Source organism: Solanum pennellii, chromosome 3 (genome assembly GCF_001406875.1).
Source record: "Solanum pennellii chromosome 3, SPENNV200".
Classification (NCBI taxonomy): Eukaryota; Viridiplantae; Streptophyta; class Magnoliopsida; order Solanales; family Solanaceae; genus Solanum; species Solanum pennellii.
Window position 1 is genome coordinate 63,196,793 of NC_028639.1, and position 21,436 is coordinate 63,218,228.

The window sequence follows — 21,436 nt, forward strand, 5'->3', positions numbered from 1 at the left end:
AGAAACGTGAATTATACAAACATACTGCATGCCCGTTTGGGTAACACAAGTATGTACATAGAACTCCAAAGTAGTTATAAATAAACTTATCACAAAAGAAGTACCATAACATGCAAAGGCAAGCTGGCGGATATTGCAGAGAATAAGGCGTTTTTTTTTCCAGCAAGTTGCAGAGTTAAAGCCACCAAGTTTGTGGCACCAAGTCATAGTATAATTTCTGGTTTACATTTACATTCATAATTTCATATATAGGTAAACACCTAGAACCTGTATACCCAACCTCAGAGCACCACATAATCCCACGCCTTGAAAACTAAGGAGAAAAATTACATAAGGAAACCCAATATACAACACATTCTAAACAGAGTCCCAAAGCAGAGACTACCTGCTTTGCCTTTAAAACATTCAAGCCGGGGGACATGAGACTGCATTTGCCTGGACAAAAAGATTAGCAAGAGATGGATGTACTAGCAAGTATAAGATTATTTCTTGTAAAATTTTACATGTTACTTGTATATTATTGTCTGTATTGCCTTCCCTTTTAGCCCATGCTACAAAATTATTATGGACGACGGCCCACTAACTCCTCATTCAACCTACTGAAGACTAACTTTACCGGAATACAAGCTACAACAGTTGGTAGTGTCTCTTGTTTGAGTGCTCCATCCACTTGATAACTGTTGGAATCACTACTTTGTTTCTGCTGTGAGGCAATCGAAGAAAGCGTCCTTATCTTTTGGTTAGAAGATAAACTAACCTTTTTCCCTGGCTTCCTTGAAAATGTTCTTTCTAAGGGAGGCCGGGAAGTGGCCTTCCTCGTCGTGCTTGCCTTCTGTACAGTAGCTTTTCGAACATTTTTGTGATGATCAGAACCCTGGACATGCTTGATTCCTTCAGGATTATCTTTTGCTGATGATACATGTGGCCTTGGAACACGAACATTGGCAGTCCGGCGAGCAGTTCTCCATGTAGGTTGGAGTGATGGATCATAATCCAATGTCTCTGGATAATTATCAATATCCCCAAGGAAGCTGTCAGTAGAACCATCTGCAAGGGTTTCAACTTGGATAGGATGCCCTATTATTGCTTGCCCATTTAGCTTACTCATCAATGAAATCATAGGCACATGTTCTCTCTGATAACTTGACTGGACTTTCAGATCTACATCTACCAGCATGGTCCTGCCACCAACATGACGGTAGCTATTCATAGGATCAAAATATTCGTCAGCCTCCTCCCAGTATCCTCTAATTGAAGGTTGATCATCCCAAGACAAATCCCCCCAACTCAACATATTTCGGCTAGCCCTACCCAGAGCTTTAGATCCATATCCAGCCATTTGGACACTGGAGTTTGTAACCACATCATCCTGGAGACGAGCATAACCTCCCTTTTCTTTAAAAGTGGACATATGACTGGGTCTCCTTGCAAGATCTCCATCAAATGAATCAATAGGCCTCTTGTTAAGACTTCGGTTATTCCTTTTCCCTTTTAGTTTCCATTTAGACACACCAAAACCAGAAGAGACAGATTCCTGATGACGAGGATGAGAAGTGCCATCTGCGAGTGTAAAATCATCAACCTCCTCACTGCTCATGCTATCATGTTCAGGTAGTGCTTCAGATCTTCCAAGATATTTGGGTTCTAATTCTATAGATACAGCACCATCTGCACGTCAAACAAACTACATTAGCCCTACCTAAGCAAATTATTCTTCACTTGCCCTCTCTATTTAATGGGAGAAAAAAGGCCACCTGAAGATGGGTGATCTCATTTATTGAAGTGCCATAGAAATTTCAAGCAGCAATATGCGTGGAAGAATCGATGTATCATAAGCTAATGTGCAATGTATGTAAGGGTGGTTTGTAAAATGGAACTTGGAGCCAGGGGCATCAGAAAGGTATTTTGGAGTTCACGGCCACATTAATGCATTATACCACCCATCTTACACCAAAATTATGATAAAAGAAGATCTGCACCATACCTAACTTCTAGCATTGTATATCGAGAACTAGTAACGATGGCGAGTTCATCAAGATGTCAATCCCAAGTATGATTATGAAGCAAACTACCAATCAAACTATTCTATGGTAGAAGAACAGGAAATTGAACAAGCAGCAAACTGTAATAGTTGCACACAACAGACACTGCTACATTTTTCGTATAATAAATCCACAGATATGGATGGAAGGGAACTCGACAAATTAACTTCAAACATTTTTTTACCGGATAAGTGTCATTGAGAAGGATAAAGCATTTTTTCCTGGATAAGTGTTATTGAGAAGAGTAAACCACGAAAAGTTTAAAACCTGAATACAAAAAGGTCACAACCACTAAAAGTTTAAAACCTGAATACAAAAAGGTCACAACCCACTGTTCCACCTAGCAACAAGAGTCAACTAGAATTGGACAAATCACAAATAGTACTTGTGCTCACCTAAAAGGCTAAGTCCTTGTATGTTGAGAGATCATACTGCATTCTGTGAACTTTCATATAGGTTCTTCCCTTTCTCAAAAAAAAAAGAAAAAAAAAAAGAAAGGTTGTTCTCTCTGTAAAACCTTTTTTTTTTCAAGTCTTTTTCGTCTTTCAGATATTTTGTACTTAACAGCCTCTTCATACTAATTCTTGGTACAAAGTTTGATCAGTTACTTTTCAAATAAACATACAACTATATGGGTGGAAAATTCAAGGAAGTTGCCAAAATCAAGCTGATAATGTACACCAGAGTAATACGGGTCCATTCTGGCAATCTCTTCCAGAGAAGTTGTGAAGAAAGGGACCTAAATCATTCTATTGGATGCTTCCAAGTTCTTTATAAATTTTAATGGATGCTTCTAATTCTCTTTTCAATAAACTCCACCGAAGAATGTACCGCAGAACAGAATATAAAACACTACAACTCCAACCACATAACATTAGTTAAGACAAGATAATCATCTGTTTCAGCAGGTAGATCAAAATCTTTCGGATGGCATTGCCTCTTAGATTCTATCAATGCACATGGAAGTCCTTAGAACTTGCACATGCTTAAACAACTCCATTGGGCTTGCTCACTGGATATGAAGAAGTTTCTACCCTAAAAATTCACAGTACAACCTTTTGACTCATTTGCCAACAAGAATAACAATGTTCATGAGAAAACATGTGTATAAATAGAAAGAACCAGAAAATGGAGTACCAGTTATAATCTGTTTTGCGGTATAATTTGATGCACAGAAAGGGAGGAGCACAAAAGACTGAAATATTCCTTAAGAAAAATTCAGCACTTACTAGTTTCTACTAAACAAAGAGTTGTTCATGCAAAAAGTGACTCAGGCATTTAAAAAAATGACACAGTTCAGCTAATAATATCTTCTTTCATTCCCAATGTTAATAATATTATTTACCTTATCCAAGAAAAAATATAGTTCAGCTAATCCAGTAATCTTAAAGGACTCCAAATATTTTAACTTTTGGAGCGATAAGGATCAAAGATATCAATAGTATAATTCTGCTTCATTTCTTAACTTGTAATTTCTTTTATCTTCAACTGGAGAAAAATAATAAGTAAATGATGCACATATAAGGGTCAAGGGTGAAGAGAAAAAATGGAGAACCTGAGAGTGTAGCCAACTCATCATCGGTATCTGATTCCAGAGAATCTGACTCGGTTGAATCAGTTTCAGTGAACTCTGTTGAACCACAACCATTCTGTTCACACATGACAGCAGGATGAGAACAATTGTTATCTTCAGTCTTCAATGTTGGAAATTCAATCTGGGATTGATGAACCTCGTCAACACATAAACTGTTGCTAGGTTCAACTGCCAGATACCTAAACCTTATATTCTTTGTAAGTGATTCAACTCGAGGCAGTTCCTTTCCTGTACCAGAGGTAGAAATGGAAGCTGACTCCGGCTGAGGGAGAGAAACTGGCAAATTTTCAGAACTGTGCAGAACATGAGCAAGAGGGCGGCGCCTTTCGCGCCTCTTGACAAGGACGTCTTCTACCAACGCATCATCTGATGGTTTCCTTTTCTCCAACTTGCTTCTTTTCTCAACATTAACCAGGACTTCTGCATTATTACTCTCATCAGGAACAGCACGAGCACTGCTATCAAGCACAGGTTGGTCTGTACCATTAAAAGCAAGTGATAGAGAATGATTATGTTCAGCAGGAGCAGTACTAAGACCAAAATCTTGTAAACCTCTCATTCTCGGAAGTACACCAGAATTATCAACATCCCCACTAAGTTGATTTCGATCTTTGGGAACCTCAGTGGACGAAATATTTAATGCGCTCTTGTCCTCAAGGGAGGCAACAGATCTAGTAGAAACTTGATGGCACTTAGGTCCTATGTGTCTCCCATTCCCATTTTCCGGGTATTCTGATGATGTCAAAGACTCTCTTCCAACAAAATCACCAGTAGATTTATTGTTCTTATCAGTGGACGAATAACCTGCTCCATATTTTTTGTCTAACAAAAGCCTCTCAAGTTCAAGAGCATGAAGTATAGCATCTTCTCGACGTGCATATTTCTCTCTTTTCTTTGGAGGCATACCTTGGGAAGCTTCAGCCCGTTTAATACAATCATCAAATTCACCACAACGAAATGCTTTGACGCGTTTTGACTTCTCCAAGTTATACCAATCCCTGGTAAGAAAGAGAAGTACCATGACAGACCATACTACAAGTATAAGATGTTTGTACATATTAGCCACAAGTAATAAAGATGAGAGGGCATTGGGAGCGAAAATGCAGCACTCAACCAATTACTAAAAGCATTTCTAGAAATTAAGAGTAAACAGAGCAATTAAAATATGATATTATTAATTATCTTTGGCTTCTTTGTTCTTGCCTTTTCATTTATCTTGAACATGTGAAATTTTACAGTTCTTCTACATCTTATCATCACAATTGACACTTTCAAAGATCTCAATCATTAAAAAGGCAGTAAGGGACCACAATGAACCCACTTTCCAGGATAAGCAAACAGCAATTGTCCAACAAAAGTAAATCCCATCACCAGGCCAAATGCTTAAAAAACTTTACCAGTAATTCATGCAAAAGGCAGACTCTTCTCTTAGAGAGAACAAGCAAAAAAGGATATTAAGCCCAAATATCTGGCCTATTACATGGGTAAAAAATCCCAAATGTCTGGCCTATTGCATGGTTAAAAAATCCTTGTACATAAAAATGAATTAAGAGATATTCCAGTACCAAAAAGAGTTATGTATTGAATAAATTAATTTTAATCCCAAAGTAGAACTCTGTAACAACTACGAATATTTAGGGTCCCCTACTAAAAGTAAGTTTTCTAGCATCACCATAGCCTAGGCTGAGAGATTTGAGGACAGTCCATCCCCCATCCCCATTTTTTTTCTAAATCAGTAGTAAAGCCCACTCCTATTTCCAAATTCCAAGCAAGGCAGCAACTTTTCCCTTTCTTCCTCTCTCGCTCTATCTTCTTTTCCTCTCAATTGCGTGAGAGCTTCCAGAGTTTCAGTAAAGCTAGACTCAATCAATAAACTTCGCATGCTTTGGTCTCAACTAATAGATTGTGAGAAAAAGGCCTATCATGAATATAAACTGTGGAAAAAAGAAGATAAACATAGGACATTGCACTGCCAAAAATCTACGCACAACATTTCCTTTCAGTCTGCACAAATCAAAAGGAAATTCTTCAGCCACTATAAATAAATTTGGCATCCGGATCCATCCAATGAATAGTGTAGCTGTTACTGATAGCCTGCAGCTTAAAAATCTACGCTACCAATGCCAAAGAACTAGTGAGACCACTCATTTTCATCTAATTTACCATATGATACCCTGCCTCACTTAAATATTCACGACAGTGAGCCTACCTCAAAATGCACCTCAAATGCCATATTGTACTACCTTTGCCATTGGACAAGTGCCCTTCACCTATCTTGATGAAGCAAACAACTCTAATCGTCAACAATCTGACATATAGTTATAACTGCATTAAAGTCCAACTTTTACCGTGAACTTATAAGTCTCCGCAATAAAGACTCCCACGTTTGTCATAAAAAACCATAGTAATACAAAGGTTGTTTCAATACAAGTCTTCCAACAACCAACATGCAGTAATCACGCTGAGTAAATATTGATGTCATATTTTTCAACAAAATTGTATGTCTTTTAGAAAGAAAAAAAATCATCAAAAAAAGGGACTTACACACTAGCATCTTCCCTGCCAAGAAGCTTGACTGGAGTTCCAGATCGTGGAGACATCAGATGAGTGGCAGAAAGCTCATTAGTCCCCAATATTTTCCCAGGCCACCATGACCCATTTCGCCTTCGGACCCAAACAATACTTCCGGTATCGCATTCCAACATTCCTCCTTCTGTTTCTGAGCTTCCCATTCTTTAAACGAGTATCTATACAATCTACAAACTGCTAAAAAGATCAAAGGTTCCTTCTTTCATATTTTTTTCGCCAGACCCAATTTTGTACTATAATTCTAAACCAATACAACATCAATCACGTTTCAAATTCATGCAAACCATAAATAGTTAGGACCACCAACTCACCTACCCGTCTTCAAATCAACAAAACTCAACGATCAGGCGTAGATTATAAGGGGCTTTGACCGCTTACCCACCGGAAAAGAAAAGACACAACTGGAATTGAAGAAGCGCACAACATGAAGATCTAATAGAAAAAATGAAATCTAGGGTTAGGGTTTCCATTCAAATTTGGGGAAATTTCATATCTATCCGTTTCTGGTAAAATTGATCACCGGAGAAATTGAAGAATCGCAAGAATTAATCGCCGGAATCTGAATTTTGGCTTTGTAAATTGATGAAAGAGGAGATTGAGTCAAGTCTGAATCAGTGGTTACAGTATTTGACTCACTGGTTAACAGTGAGAAGTAAACCGAACGAATTGTTTCTGCAAATACGGCAACGCGTGGAGCGCGTATGTTAGGCCCACTTTAGCCTTCACTTTGTCAACTGGGCCCAATCCATTTTTCACGTTTATGAAAACATAAAGAGGCCTGGTGAAAGTGAAACATGGGGCATTTTTGTCAAAAAATTTTAGCTAGCGTCAGTCATAGATTTTGGGGGTAGTTTTAGAAAAGACGCGGTACATAAATCTGACCAAGTAGATACATGTGTCCTACACGTAAAAACAACATGTTGGATACAAAATTGCCTCGTAGAGTGCCATGTAGGACAAATGTGTTTATTTGTTTAATTTTATATCAATTTAGGTGCCTACTTATGCACATCTAAAGTTAAAGGTCATAATTGTCGGCTGACGCCAAGTTAAAGGTCGTGTTTATGTATTATGTCTTTGGAAAACTTATTTATAAGTTTCTGTTTGGCCATGATAGGGTTGCATTAGGGATCGAGCTTTAGATCGTTTCTTTTTTTACTTGTCATGGATATATTAACACGATATATTCGAGATGAGGTTCATGGTGTATAACTATATATTATCGCAGAATATTGAACTAAAGAGAAGTTGTTTGGTATGATTTAGATGAGCACTATTCAAAAAAAAATCGAAAATTAAATAAGAATTTGAAAGAAATAAACTGAAGAATCAAATGACCACCCCTATTTGAAGATTGCGAATTAGGGTATAAGTTTAATTGATAGTTGAATGGATAAGCTTGGTGGTAATATTTGGACATCCATCCATACATATATTATTAACATTATTCTCGTTTTTTAGGTTTTGGGGGAGGGGGGCTATTACCAGTTAAGAATTTTCACATTAGTTTGTTGTCATACTATGCATACACTATATGTTGTAGTGATCTTTATATTATTTTGTTATTGTTACAACTCTTATTTCACTGCTTGTATATGCTTTGTCTTAAGACGAGGTCCATCAAAAATAGCTATGAAGTAAGGATAAGGCATGCGTAAATTATTTTTTTTGGATTACATTTGTGGAATTACGATGAGTTCGTTGTGGTAGTATCGTATTGACTAAGAAATTTGATATCAGATTTTGAAAATTAAAATCTTTAAGTATTTTTAAATTTCCCATAACTAGTCTGTTTTTGGGAATTTAATATTTCCACTCACAAATTTTATTTTATTTTCAAATAAAATACATGTCTAAACACAACTCCAAATTCCAAAATCACAATCTCATAAACTCAAATTTTTCATGTTTCAAAGTCTAATTTTGAAAATGTGTAGTCAAACGGGAGTTAAAGTTTCGAGGGTGTTAGGATTAGCTTATATATTCACAAAAATATTAAACTTGTTGATAATGCATTTGAAAACACACTAATAGTTCCTTTATTCCAATTTGTAGAACACGTTTTATTTAATTTTTTAAAAAAATATCACCGATTAGAAATAACTTAATTCTCAAATTTTATATTTATACTTAGCGAAATGATTTATTTATATAAACATCTAAACTTTTTTTTTAGACTATAAATTTCATTAGTTTTATTTATTTTTTAAATTTTATATCAAGTCAAACAGTATTATATAATTTGAAATTTCAAAAATACTATTTTTTTTCTCTTGGTGTGTCCACCCATTTTGAAGGTTCGATTAATTCAAATGAGTATAGAAAGTGTCGCCTTTAGTCCTTTTTTTTTCCAAGAGAACTAGTGAGTCTCAAAATTATTGTCCCATATCGAGAACTAAGTGAAATGGGATGTAAGAGAAGACTTATAAAAAGCTAAGGTAATAGAGAGTAGAATTTATCTTTGCGCTTGGGGCAATGACGCAGCTAGTGAGGTTCTAACCGAGGCGCGTCTATTGCTGGTTGAAAACTATTTCCAAACCCCCTCTTCGGCCTGGGTTCTCCTTTGGCCGTTGAGAATTTTTGAAAGGGCTCCCCTCATGGGGTAAAGCCCTAACAATTCTTAGTTCAATATTTTTTGTTATGCTTTGTTCATATAGCATGTTGTGTGTTGTTAATATCCTGTGGTTAGTGTGTTATGATTGATTGCACAGTGTGTAGATGTTGTGGGACTTGATTAAACAAACTTGGGAGGAAAAAATCATTATCCTAAAAAGAACTTTTGCATGTTTGTTTGAGTTTAGACATATTTTAATTGCATATTTACATAGTATTATAGTTCAAGTTGTGTGAATCATCTATCAACCTTTTTAAGCATTGAGGAGTCATTAAAAAGGGGGGCTAAAGGAGCACCTATTCTCTTGTGTTAACCTTGTATTCACCATGATAAGAATGCGTGTTCTAACATTTTATCTTATGATTTAACTTGATCATGTCATGAAATGTCTTTTTGGCATTGATCTCACAACTCTTATGCATTGCGATCATTCTTTTTTGCATGATCTCATAACTCTTATGCACTACGATCATACTTAGTACACGTAGTGTATCATACTTGTTCCTACAATAAAGGGATGAGCTTTAGTCCAAGATATACAAAAGAAAGGGGATAGACAGAGCTTTGCATCTATGTTAAAAGTGGATAACAGCATTCTATCATACTTGTAACAAGAACGGAGCTGCTGCAAAAAAAGAATATTACTAGCTTGTAAGCGTGTTATACATATTTTGAGACACAGTACAAGTTCTGAAAGCTAGTAGTTACATATATACTTTTTGCAACCTCAAGTCATTTATGACCATATGTTGCTTTGACTGAACAAAAGCAATGCATGTAAGCTGACTCGGAGTTGGATCATGAGAAATGAGCTTCAATTCAGTGGCTGGTATATTTCGAGCAAATCAATAATTAATTTACTTCTGCAACTTTCTTGACGATGACAGAGGCATAATTAGCTATTGTTGATTCTGGTGACTGCTGAAGCTGCCTAATCACTGGAAATAGCTCGGATGTGCGGAGGAACTGTCTGCAAGGTGGATGAGCACACATCTTCGCCAGGGAAAATAATGCTATCTTTAAAGGAGACTCGTTTATTGTATCTTTTCTACTGGGGCTAAGAGCTACCACGGAACAATCTGTCACCAGCTTCAGTAACGCCTGGGAAAAAAGCAACCATCAACTTTAGTCAGGGGAGTTGGCTGAACACATTCAGCATTCTCTACTAAGATAGGTATTCCATCCAGGAACTCGAAACTAGTATAAAGTAATATCACTCTTAAAACATTCTGGTTTAGAAACAGTATCTTCAAAAATAAGGAATTGTGAAGGTAAAACATGACAGGGGCATGAAAAACCTGCATGGCTCCTTTAGAGACAATATCTTCGCAAAGCTTGTTGGAGTTGCGGACAAGGTTACTCAGTGCCCCGGCAGCATTGGCCTTAGTTTTGTCTTCCTCTGCTGAAAGCAGCAGATATGAGAGCTGAGGAATGGATCTCCTGAGCTCATCATACAGCAGCTCATTATGATAGGCAGCATTGCCGATCTACAAATGGAGAAAGATTTTCCTCAGCCAACAATTCATAACTATAGTTTGATTGAGATTAAAAAGTAATTTGATTATATCAAACAGTTTGAAAGCAAACAAAAGATTTACAGCAAAGCAAGCAAACTTCCGCGTTCTTTTGTCAGAATCAGCACATCGGTCAATGAGAAGACTAATGATACCACGTTTTGCCTGCAAAATCAGGAAAAAAACAATTATGAGTTCGAAGAGTACGATAGAATTATAACAATTATTAACTAATTTGAATGAAACTTGACTTCTGAGTTCTTAGACAAAATTGACAAAATAAAATGAAAAAGATTCCAATTTCATGTCTTAAATGATGCAAAACCTCAATAGAAAGTAATGTCAAAACTACAAAAGAAAGATCATTTTGGTTTAAACTAGACTTAGATGAAACCAGAGGTTATTCAGGAGATTACCAGCGATGCATAGAAAAAAGAGCTGTGACGACACATATTTCCTATAGCACTGCATGTTTTGGCACGCACGTTAGGATCTTTATCAGTTAGGAAGCCCTTCAGAAACTCCAAGATAGCTGCTCCATCAACGTATTCATAGAAGGCCTGGATGCATGACAGTTATAACCAGCGTCAGCATAGTTAGGACAACTTATGTGGTACAATCAAGCTCTTCAATGATTACAGACATCTCTGTTGAATAAGTATCAATAAATGAGTCCACAACATAGAATGACGTTTTAACATGTCACACTAATTACAAGGTACTCCCTAAATACCAAAACAAACATATGACCTGCTTCCCATGAGAGAGGCTGGAGAGTGAAATTCTTGACTGGACTATGGTATCATGTTTGATATAGATAACAGTTTTTAAAACACAAAAACTAAACAATCCTTAACAGTTAAAATCACTTAAAATGAATGACCAACTTCAAACTTGTGTTTCACAAATTTAGTTAACTATGACCATACAAACCCAACTTTAAAGCTCAAACATTCTTATTTTCCACATAATGCAATTAAAAAATCATAAATAGTAGAGGAGGTATCAAGAACATTTTAAGTGATTAAACAGCCAATGACATTATCAATAAAGAATTCAAAATCACTGAACTTCATCATCGATCAACTACGAGAGTACATGCAGTTAAGAAGTGACCTTATCCATGCGAGCTAAATCTGAAACAATCATAAGAACATCCAGAATAACTTCTCCAGGGCATGAACCATCAAGTAGAGACTTCATTCTTCTAGGATCCAACAATCCTTTACCCAAAAGTTGAACAGCAAGAGGTCGGTGTGCTGTCATTTTGGCAAGAAATGCAACAGGTCTCGCCTTATCTCTGGATTCCATGTGTTCCAAACACCGAAGAATAATGCCTGGAACTCCCACCTGCAAGCACAAAGCATATCTATCATATCAAATCCAATGTCACTTGCCATCAAACTAATACAAGGATGTGTTATCTCATTAAATTTTCCTATAGAGAGGACAAAAGGTGAAATACAGAGGACCATGTGTGCGTCCATGTGGTTGAATGATGCTAGGTAATGTGTCTCGTTTTACATGGTTATCCAAAGCTTAAAAACTACACGGAAAATCATATACTGATGACACATATAATGACTCCTAGTTAGCATTATGCCCAACTTGCAATTAGCTTGGCTCAATGGCTTGTACTTGTGATCGTTCATGCTTACATTTCCATGATTATCCTTTAAGAAATTTGGCCAACACACTGTAAACTACACTCAGAACCTAATCCTTGAAGTACACAATATTTTAAATAAAATTATGTGAAGGGAAGATGCAAAGTCAAACCTCCAATAGGATTTGAGTATACTTCCCCAGATGTGATTCAATTGCTTTCACCATGTCCTTGTCTTCAGGACAAACTCTTCCACCAGGTGAACCAACATTAAGGAGAAATCCACTATTCACTGAAGCAGTAGCAGATGGCAAACCTAGACCATTCTGTACAGCTACAAAAGGAAATGCCAAAAGATCTATAACTGTATTTATTGTATCCCTAACCCCATCCACCCCGCTACCAGGTCCAGTCCAAGATTTGACTAGCTTAAGATGCATGTCCAATATCAAATCTGATATGACCTTGACATGCTCCGTCTTGAGCAATATATGACGAAAAGTGGACACCCCCCCAGTAAGACATTGACAAAGCAATGAAATGCTCCATGGAACTCCAATTGGTGATAGCCCAATATAATCTTTCGATAAATTGGATTCTTCAGAAGAGGCCTCTGTAATGTTGCCTGATAACAAATCAATAAGAAGCTGCGGAATACCACTTGCACAGGAGTGTTGCACAGCCAATGGTCCTTCCTTCTTCAGTCGTATGTCCAATAACCCAATAGATCCATCTCTAAGACCATGCCAATGTGAAAGCATTCCACTAAACATACTTCCATCTTGTTCATTAACAGGATTCCTAAGGTATTCACATAGCTTGGCAGTCCTAGGGATCATTGGCACAGCTATGTCAAGAATGGTAGTTTCAACTGTGCAGCCAGTTTCAAGAGACAGAATGGATGCTAGAGCTAGCATTGCAGATGCAGAATGAGGTTGGCATAATGACTGCACATCAGCAGAGAAATAATGTGCAAGATCAGAGAGCCGAGTGAGCTGCTTTCTTGAAGATGTAGTTAAAATGAACAAGGCAGAATTCCTTCCTGATGACTTTAGACATTGGGCGATGGTGGCAAGAAGAAGGCTTAAGTGCAGAACCAAGGTATTTGCTTCTCCTCCACGTGATTTCTTAGCTGATGATAGTACAGAGAAAAGCTCTGAAACAATAGTGCCGTCTCCTCCTCCACTCACGACTGTAGTAACAGGAAGAGAACTAGGCAGACCACACAGGATAGTGGCAACGATTCCACTATGCAAGCAACACCTCAGAACAAGCTGAAAAAAGAAGCATTAGTTAATAATTCTGACATGTGACTAGAGTAGAGACACACAATATAAGCTACTTCACTCGTCGTCCATAAAACCTAACCTACTTTCACGGTGCACTTTTATGTAGAAAACAGAAGAGAGTAAATTTTAGCGATGAGATAATTTGCCCAATTTGATTTTTCTTCAAAGAGTTATGCGTCAGTGTCATCAAAAGTCATTGCTTTGTTGCTTAAACCAAAGCAGCAAAGTGAAGCAAGGAGGTTTCACTTTATAGAATTGTGCACAAAGTGAACCTAATGAAAACTGATTGGTTCTTTGAATATCAACTTTGAAGAATTGGATCACTATCAGCATTATTATATATTGGATACTGATATCAGATATTTTATTGTAATTTGACCGCCATAGTACTAGATCCATATATGTTTAGTTCTTTAGTGTCATGAATTGAGTACTTCACTTCAAAGAAGCACCCACTTCACTTCTTGATTTTCGCTTCAAGCTCAAGGGACCTTGTCCTGCTACTTTAACATGCAATATTCTTCCTTTTCATGTTTCATTACCAGAGGTCGCGTCTAGGAGAGATGGAGCAGAGAGCAGTCTTGCTTTACTGCATCCGCTAGCTATAAGTGGGAACAGAAGTACTTGAGCAACTAACTATGCAAGACCAGGACCACCAACTAACTATTGGCCAATGGCCCAAAGATATAAAATAATAATAATAATAGCACAGAACCTTTCATCAAATGTCAGTTTACAAGTGTTCCACAACATTTTGCAGTGAAATTATTGGCCTAGAGATGGTAAATGTTAGCTGAGAAATGGAAATTGGTGATCAGTAAATAAAACCGAGGGAGAGAAACAAAGGAAATAGAAGATCAAAGTTATTGTGCTTCATACGACCACAAAAGTCCAACAACTGAACTTATTAAGCAAGTATCAGTAAGACATAGTAAATGGCAGCAAAGAGATAGAAACCTGTACTCCACCACAGATAGAAGCCTCAAGACGTTGATGCAGACAATAATAAACAGCAAGTTGTACAGCTTTGGATCTTAGAAATGCTTTTGTCATGGCATCAATAACTTTTGTTGAATCTCCTCCAAGTAATGGACCTCGCTCATGGTCCTTGATGTCAAGTCGATGTAAAGAAGGACTTCGCAAAGAGCTAATTGGGAAATGGTATCTATTTTCTCTTAGAGAAAGAAGTTCAAATGCATCCACCAGTAACCAAAGAGCCCTGCAAGCTTCACCAGAAGCTCGCAGTAAATTTGAGGAACCTGACCCTGATGTAGCTAAGCACAAAATCAAAAGGTCTGCTATGCCAGAACTGCTAGCGTGGTCTAGAAGCTCTTTCAGAGTTGCTATTAGGGTCGGTGGAGAAGATGATACTTTAAGAGCCTGAGCCACTCGAAACAATATAGCTGCAATGCAACCAGTTGACTCAGACAAAACTCGACCAGAAGCATCATCCAGGTTATTAATGACCTGTATAATTGTATATAACAGTTTAAAACAAATGTACAAGTTGACATAAGTGCATAACTTTCCATGTTCAAAAACCTAACCTGTGAGTACAACTCAAGAAGAGTTCTCCAATGCCCTAAACATGAGCTACCAATAGCACCTCCACAGTTATCTAACATTTTTTTGGTGACTGCAAAACTCTGCAAAACAGTCAAGACCACAAGATCATAATTTTTTAAGGAAGCAAAACAAGATCAGAAATATAAGTGAAAATTATATTGAAGGATATATGTTATCCAAAATGCATATTGGTCCTAGTGAAACATGGCTCTGCTTTTCTTCTTATTTTAACACTAAAGTTTGGACAAGAGTAAAGATGTAAAGTTTGAGATTTTAGCTATATCATCGAAGTTCATGGAAAAGATGTGTAATTAGAATTCACAAGGACAGAAACCCATATCAGGGCAAAACTTCTTCCTTTTCAAATTTAGCCTGGTGAATGAGGATGGTTCCCACAAAATTACCTTCATCAGCAATTCAGCTGCATTAGAAGACCTGACTTTAAGTACAGTAGAAGTCAAACCAAGAAGTACACAGATAATTTGATCAAGAGTCCCACTTGAGTTGATTGCACCAGCTGCAACTAAGTTTGAAAGGATTCTAAGTGATTGGTTTAATATGACATAATCATCATCCCTGTGCAAGAAGCAAGCAGGTTAGTAATATCAAAAGTAACATTTGTGTGCCTACTAACTTCAACAAGATTTCAATTCTTCTAAACATAAAATATTACAAACTTTGGCATGATAAATGATACAAAGCAAACTCTAATAGCAAAACTTCTGAAAAATGAAAATTAGTCTTTCTCCTTTAATTATTTACAAACATGCAGACTGAATTCATCCTCATAGCATTAGTGTGGCAGGGTGAAGAAATCCTTAATATCATCAACGCTATCAATTGGATGCAAATTAGACAGTAAGAACGTCACAAAACAAGGTGAACAATTAATCTAGAAACTAACAAGTACTCTCTCTGTTTCAGTTTGTTTGTATTAGTTTGACTTGGCACGGAAATTAAAAAAGTAGAGAAGATTTTTGAATCTTGTGGTTTTAAGCTAAAGATATGTATAATGTATCAAAATGTCCTTTAATCTTGTGGTCTTAAATATGTCATGCGGGGTGTTGAAATTAAAGAGTACCCAAATAAGGGGAAGAGACAATCTTTTTAAAACAGACTAAACGAGAAAGTAAGACAAACAAATTGAAACAGAGACAGTAATTAATATGATACCTAATCGTTGAATAACTACACAATATCATGTCTAATCAAATAAGATGCTACACACCTCTTATACAGAACTCTATTTACCTGCTAGGAACTTTTGATTCATCACACAAGTTTCTTAGTGGAACTAAAATAGCTGATAATGCATCATTATCTTGACCAATAACTTTTGCACCCTTAACTGTTCGGGAGTTGCTTTCCAGTCGGTCTAAAACCTGACAGCCTGAAAAGACAACATATATCATGGATATCTCACACGGGGATATATATATATATATATATATATATATATATATATATATATATATATATTATAAAATACAGGATGTGATTTAGGAAGATTGGTAAAGATTTGATCCTCCCCTCTCTGAAACTATCACAAAAATGAACAGAAACATATGAATGGGATATCATACTACACAGTTAGAAGCATGAGCAAAAACTAACTTGTGATGAAATTCAAATGTCATAAGAAGCTAAGAAAGATGATCTAAAGAAACTGACAGAGTAAGAAAGTCTTATTACTTGTGCATCCAAAACTCAGATAAGTAATAGTATTACAAATGTTGTATTACATGCATACAACATCGACAAACAATTCTTCAAAAAGCTGAACACTGTGTTTGTCCTTCATACAGACGAAAACCAATGCCTAGTGTCAGTGATAACAGTGTAACCAATAGGAGCTACTATAGCTCAAGCAAAACCTACAGTTGGCAGTCGTTTGTCTCATAGTGGTGTGAAAGAAGAAAATATTCAGTTACTTGCATGACCAGAAACAAAGAGGGTAACTATAGAGCCACTCTGAATCAATTTAAGAAAGAAAATTAAATGAACATCATGCCAAGAGTTACATTTACACCATCTGTTGCGTATCATGGTTTGACTCTTGTATGAGATATTGACCTAAATATTTCAAAGTTCATGATTTAATACTAATACTTTTTGAAAAAGTTTAACTATATACAAGTCCTATGTTTTACTGAAATCACAATTGGTAAAGAGGAAATAAAACAATTAAGTTCTTCCTTTGTTGCCTATGTTGAAAACAGTTATATCAGTTACATTGTACATGAGCAGATAGAAACCCCAAGATTTTTGCAGCATGTTCACATAAGTAGAAAATTTAGCCTATTCAATAGATCTGAACACAACTAACCTGACTGTACAATTTCATCAGGCTGTGAGAAACCAGGGAAATCCTCTGGTGAAGCATTGACTGTGACGTCCGGACTCTTCAAATGAACCTCAGTCTGTAGGTTCCCTGTGTTTCCATTTCCACTAATAGGTTGAATATGATTTTTACCTGCAATGATATCCCTTGAGATAGATGAATTAAGCAAAATTAGACATGCATGCTGATATGTGAAGGGAAGTCTTACTTTCGGGGGTTGCAACATTCAGCTGAGTTGATTGAATATCTCCTTTCCCCCTCCAAGTTGCATCAGATCCCTTTGTAGTAGCTGCTGCAGCACGAATCTCCTGTTATTTTGACAAACCGTTCCATTAATGAAAGACCAGAATGAAGATTCAAAATGAGTAGCTTGCTTTCCATTATCTGTAATTACCCTAGCTTCCATATCCTCCAATGTTTCTTGAACAAATGGATGATCAAGAAGTGCAGGCCAAGTCAGTCTATTTTGCGGTACCTGATTCGCAGAATGATCACTAGATCAAAGTAGGAAGCTGAAAATATAAAAGTGCAAGGGCTTTAATTATATGAGGGAAACCTTGTTAAGCAGGCCCTTCAGAAAACTCTTGAAGGTTGAGCTCATATTGTCTGGATACTTAACTGGGTCCTGAGCATAAATGAGTTTACAAGTTAGAGGTCTAATCAACCACGGCTCTAGATCCAAAACTATTCAAGAGTAATCTTGGTTACCTTGATGATGTGACGAACAAGAGCATAAACTGAATTAGTGTAAAATGGAGGCTGACCAACAAACAGCTCATATCTGCATAAAATCGGTTGAAATTCATTAGGAGAAATACCATTGAAGAAGGTCAATTATTAATAACAGGAGATTTGTGTTGTAGCTGTAAAGGTTGTAAATATTAATGCCTCCTAGCTGTAAATTTTGTTCATTTTTTTGTTCTTAAAATCAAAGGAGGTCCTTTCGTCTAAGAAAGACTTCAAGCTTCCCTCCAGCCAGAAGGAAAGTTGTTTCCAATAATCGCAAATTATCTTTTTAAGTTATTCTAAACACAGGTAACATTCCTAAAGTAGATGTCACATACAAGATAACACCAAGGGACCACAAATCAGCAGTGTGGTTGTATGGTTGTTCTCGTACCAATTCTGGAGCCATATACAATGGTGTACCTAAGAAAATGAAAGAGAACCGAGGATCAGGAGCAGAGTAGACCAACAATAGTTTGCATCAACCACTTGATGTCCATTTATTGACTAATAAAACAAAGCAGTCCTACGATGACTTTAGTGAAATCTACCTTTTATGGATCTCAGAACTACTGTGTTTGTGGACATGGCTCGTGCAAAACCAAAGTCACAAAGCTGTTAGATAAAAAAGAAAAATAGAAGAGACATGAGGCTGCTGGATAGAGAGTACAACAAGCACCACGCTATACACTGGCATATCATTTAAAAAAAAAAAGAAGAAAGAATAAGATAAACTAGCTCTAACATATTTTACAGTATCATCGCAAGTTCTAGTTCTGCAATAATGCTTAAACAAATTTAGCAGGCCAGTTGTCATATAGCCACAGAACATACCAATGAATAAGCTAAATTATGTTCCCCTAAGGAACTAAAATAAGAGTAGATCCCTGGGAAAAAAAAGTAGTGAATGCATGAAGACAATGCAACAATAAAACTACGCTTGAATCAGTTGGGATTGGCTATCATTGTCTATATAAACCTCAACCATCCATTTCACTCCATTTTGATGCATCTAGATGTGCAATGCTCAATAATTGGACCTAAGGTAAGGAAATCTCAACATTTTTCACTAGCATACAAATCTCTAGAAGCCTCCAAACGGACTGGACCTAAAGCAAGGAAATCAACATGAATAAACCTTAATCCCAACTTGATGGTATCACCTCTATGGATCTTTTTCTTCCATGTTGCTCTATTTTTTTTCCAAAAGCTGTGTTGATTTCAGGAATTGTATGCCTTTCAAGAAAACCCCTTCCCATGTGATTTTAGGTCTACATCTATCCCCTTTTAGCTCAACTATCATAATTTCACATCTATAGACTGATGCATCTAAAGGTCTATGTAGGACATGACCAAAACTTCAAGTGACTTTCTCTTACGTTATCATCTATCTATAATCATTGCACTTTTTTGCCGAAGCTGATTATTTCTAAACTTAAATGATTGCATATCCATCTTAAATATGCAGTTTTGCCTCACTCGTCCTGTGGATATGTTGGCCCAAATTGCATTGCCAGTCTTACAATCGTTCTGTAGTGCATAGTGCAAACCTCCAGTCGACATTCTGCCACTGCTACCAGTTGAACTGAATGATGTCAAAATATACTCACAAATTAACTGATGGTGAATAAAGAACAAATAGAAAACTGTACAGTTTTCTTTTGTTTGAGTTCCATGCTTGTTCCACTATAACTCAAATTTCTAAGCATGTTAGGAGGGACATCACCTCATACACAATCATAAACCAAAAAGAGAAACCACTGACTGCAGTTTAACATGAAATCACAACATTTTGAATGGGCAAAACCATATAACACTAACTGGTTAATAAAGAGATCATAACTAGAATAACATCCATGAGAAAAAAAAAAGTGTGAACTGTATAAGCAATATCCAATAACACAATTCCATGAAACTATTGGTCCATACAAATTAGTCATAAAACTCAATTACTAACCTTGACAATAGATCCAGCACCAATGAGAATATTTTGCGGTTTCATGTCACGGTGTATTATACGATTCGAGTGTAAATAATGCAGTGCTCTTACCTGAAAATGAACAAAAAAATACAGTTAAATAAATAAGTAAATCAAAAGGAAGATATAAATTAGGGATCATGATGGAATTCCTCTGCAGATTAGTAGTTGAAGGAAGAAAGTAATGTACATATTAAAAGAAATTGAAATTTTGTGTAGGTTACCAATTGCTTTGCAATTGCTTGCACTTGTTCCTCAGGGAGGCTTTTGTCATCTTCAAGAATTTCAAACAGCTCACCCTGGATATGATAGTTTTCATTAGTCAGCCATAGAAATTCAATATGTCTGTGTGCATGTAGGCATGGAGGAAATGCAAATCACATTGTGCTCTAACTTTTGAAGGAGAGATAAATAGAGAGAGGAGACCAATTACTTGAGCAAATTCCGTAACGACACAAAACTCCTGTGGGCTTTCAAAAGAATCAAGCATCTCTATAATATTTTCATGTTTCAACTTTCTGAGGATCTGCACCATTTGAATAACCTCTATGAGAAAATAGAGACATCACAAGTAGAGCTTCAACAAACAGTAAAATCTAGATGAAACAGAAATACATGGCACAAACTCAATTGAGAGAGATTAGATAAGATCACAGAGCTTCATAATCATTCTCTCTCCAAAAAATCCAAGGAAATATTTTTTGAACCACATTATATAAACCAAGCTTCACAAACAAGAATATTCACAAGCAAAAACACTAAAGAGGTAAGTAGCACAAGAATACCTCAATTTCCTGTCTTAAGTTGTGAATGTCCTTCTCGCTTTTCCCATGTTTCGGTATAAATTTCATTGCAACCGTCTGAAAGTATTCAAATTTTTAAAAAAGAGATAAAAAAATAATTAGAATAACCAGCAAAAGCACTAAGATAAAATATACCTGGCCAGTATACTTTCGCCTCCCTTTGTACACCTTCCCAAAAGAGCCCTCGCCTACAAGCTCTATCACATGGTAGTTCTCCACACCCATCTTCAAAAGGGCGAAAACAAGTATAATGCTAGCAGTAATTTCAAAAAAACAAAAAAATCGCACAATTACTGCAGTCAAGCAGCTACCTGTTGTTTAGATTGGATTAAAACCGATACAAAATTCAGATCGAAATGCATCGGAAGTGACGGGATGATTCAAAACATAGAACATAATATACAAGTCAATTTCTAATCTACAAGTTCAAAAACGCCAATTTCTAATCTCTATTAACAACTGATGCTTGCTACTAAATCCGAAATAAGTGAGAAGAAGTGGAGAGTTTACCGTTTATTGATGAAATCCTGCAGAAGTTGGCGTGTGAAATTCAAAAAGGGGAACAGTGGATTTTTGGGGAAGAAATGGAAACGTTAGGATTTAGACGGAGAGAGGTGGATTTGCATTTGAAATATGATAGGGTCCCTCAAAACCTTTTCCCGCTCGGCAGAGAGAGAGAAAAAAAAATTGTAAATGACAAAATCATCCTTTAATTTTTCGATAGGTTCAAAATAATCCTTTAAAAATGTTTTGAGCAGTTTTTTGTTACAATAA

At 36.5% G+C, this 21,436-nt stretch overlaps 2 protein-coding genes and 1 non-coding gene across 3 annotated transcripts; 1 reads left to right on the forward strand and 2 right to left on the reverse strand.

The window, feature by feature from the left end:
* Positions 1-131: 131 nt before the first annotated feature.
* On the reverse strand, positions 132-6,934 carry LOC107014780 (uncharacterized protein At1g51745). Its single transcript, XM_015214848.2, has 4 exons — positions 6,537-6,934; positions 6,181-6,399; positions 3,598-4,634; positions 132-1,668 (listed from the first exon to the last, which is right to left on the reverse strand). The coding sequence occupies exons 2-4, from the start codon at positions 6,366-6,368 to the stop codon at positions 563-565; spliced, it is 2,331 nt and encodes a 776-aa protein (XP_015070334.1). The 5' UTR covers positions 6,369-6,399; positions 6,537-6,934; the 3' UTR covers positions 132-562.
* Positions 6,935-8,682: 1,748 nt separating this feature from the next.
* LOC114076603 lies at positions 8,683-8,835 on the forward strand. The gene has a single exon (XR_003577661.1). It is a non-coding gene; the product is annotated as a U4 spliceosomal RNA (small nuclear RNA).
* Positions 8,836-9,462: 627 nt separating this feature from the next.
* On the reverse strand, positions 9,463-21,319 carry LOC107015407 (serine/threonine-protein kinase TIO). Its single transcript, XM_015215662.2, has 23 exons — positions 21,173-21,319; positions 20,798-20,887; positions 20,645-20,719; positions 20,293-20,385; positions 20,084-20,158; positions 19,839-19,931; positions 18,433-18,496; positions 18,220-18,304; positions 17,864-17,936; positions 17,712-17,780; positions 17,550-17,630; positions 17,364-17,463; positions 17,141-17,287; positions 16,066-16,204; positions 15,219-15,390; positions 14,796-14,894; positions 14,206-14,715; positions 12,133-13,233; positions 11,470-11,703; positions 10,770-10,913; positions 10,438-10,518; positions 10,138-10,326; positions 9,463-9,940 (listed from the first exon to the last, which is right to left on the reverse strand). The coding sequence occupies exons 2-23, from the start codon at positions 20,885-20,887 to the stop codon at positions 9,692-9,694; spliced, it is 3,963 nt and encodes a 1,320-aa protein (XP_015071148.1). The 5' UTR covers positions 21,173-21,319; the 3' UTR covers positions 9,463-9,691.
* Between the last annotated feature and the right edge of the window lie 117 nt (positions 21,320-21,436).

Excerpts from the sequence above, each read along its gene's own strand:
- LOC107014780 (XM_015214848.2), bottom strand. The coding sequence starts at position 6,368 with ATGGGAAGCTCAGAAACAGAAGGAGGAATGTTGGAATGCGATACCGGA. Across the intron at positions 4,635-6,180 it reads GGCAGGGAAGATGCTAGTGT|GGATTGGTATAACTTGGAGA; the intron begins GTAAGTCCCTTT and ends CTTTCTTACCAG. Across the intron at positions 1,669-3,597 it reads TGAGTTGGCTACACTCTCAG|ATGGTGCTGTATCTATAGAA; the intron begins GTTCTCCATTTT and ends TTTGACGTGCAG.
- LOC107015407 (XM_015215662.2), bottom strand. The coding sequence starts at position 20,887 with ATGGGTGTGGAGAACTACCATGTGATAGAGCTTGTAGGCGAGGGCTCT. Across the intron at positions 19,932-20,083 it reads AAGCAATTGCAAAGCAATTG|GTAAGAGCACTGCATTATTT; the intron begins GTAACCTACACA and ends GTTCATTTTCAG. Across the intron at positions 14,895-15,218 it reads CAGCTGAATTGCTGATGAAG|AGTTTTGCAGTCACCAAAAA; the intron begins GTAATTTTGTGG and ends ACTGTTTTGCAG.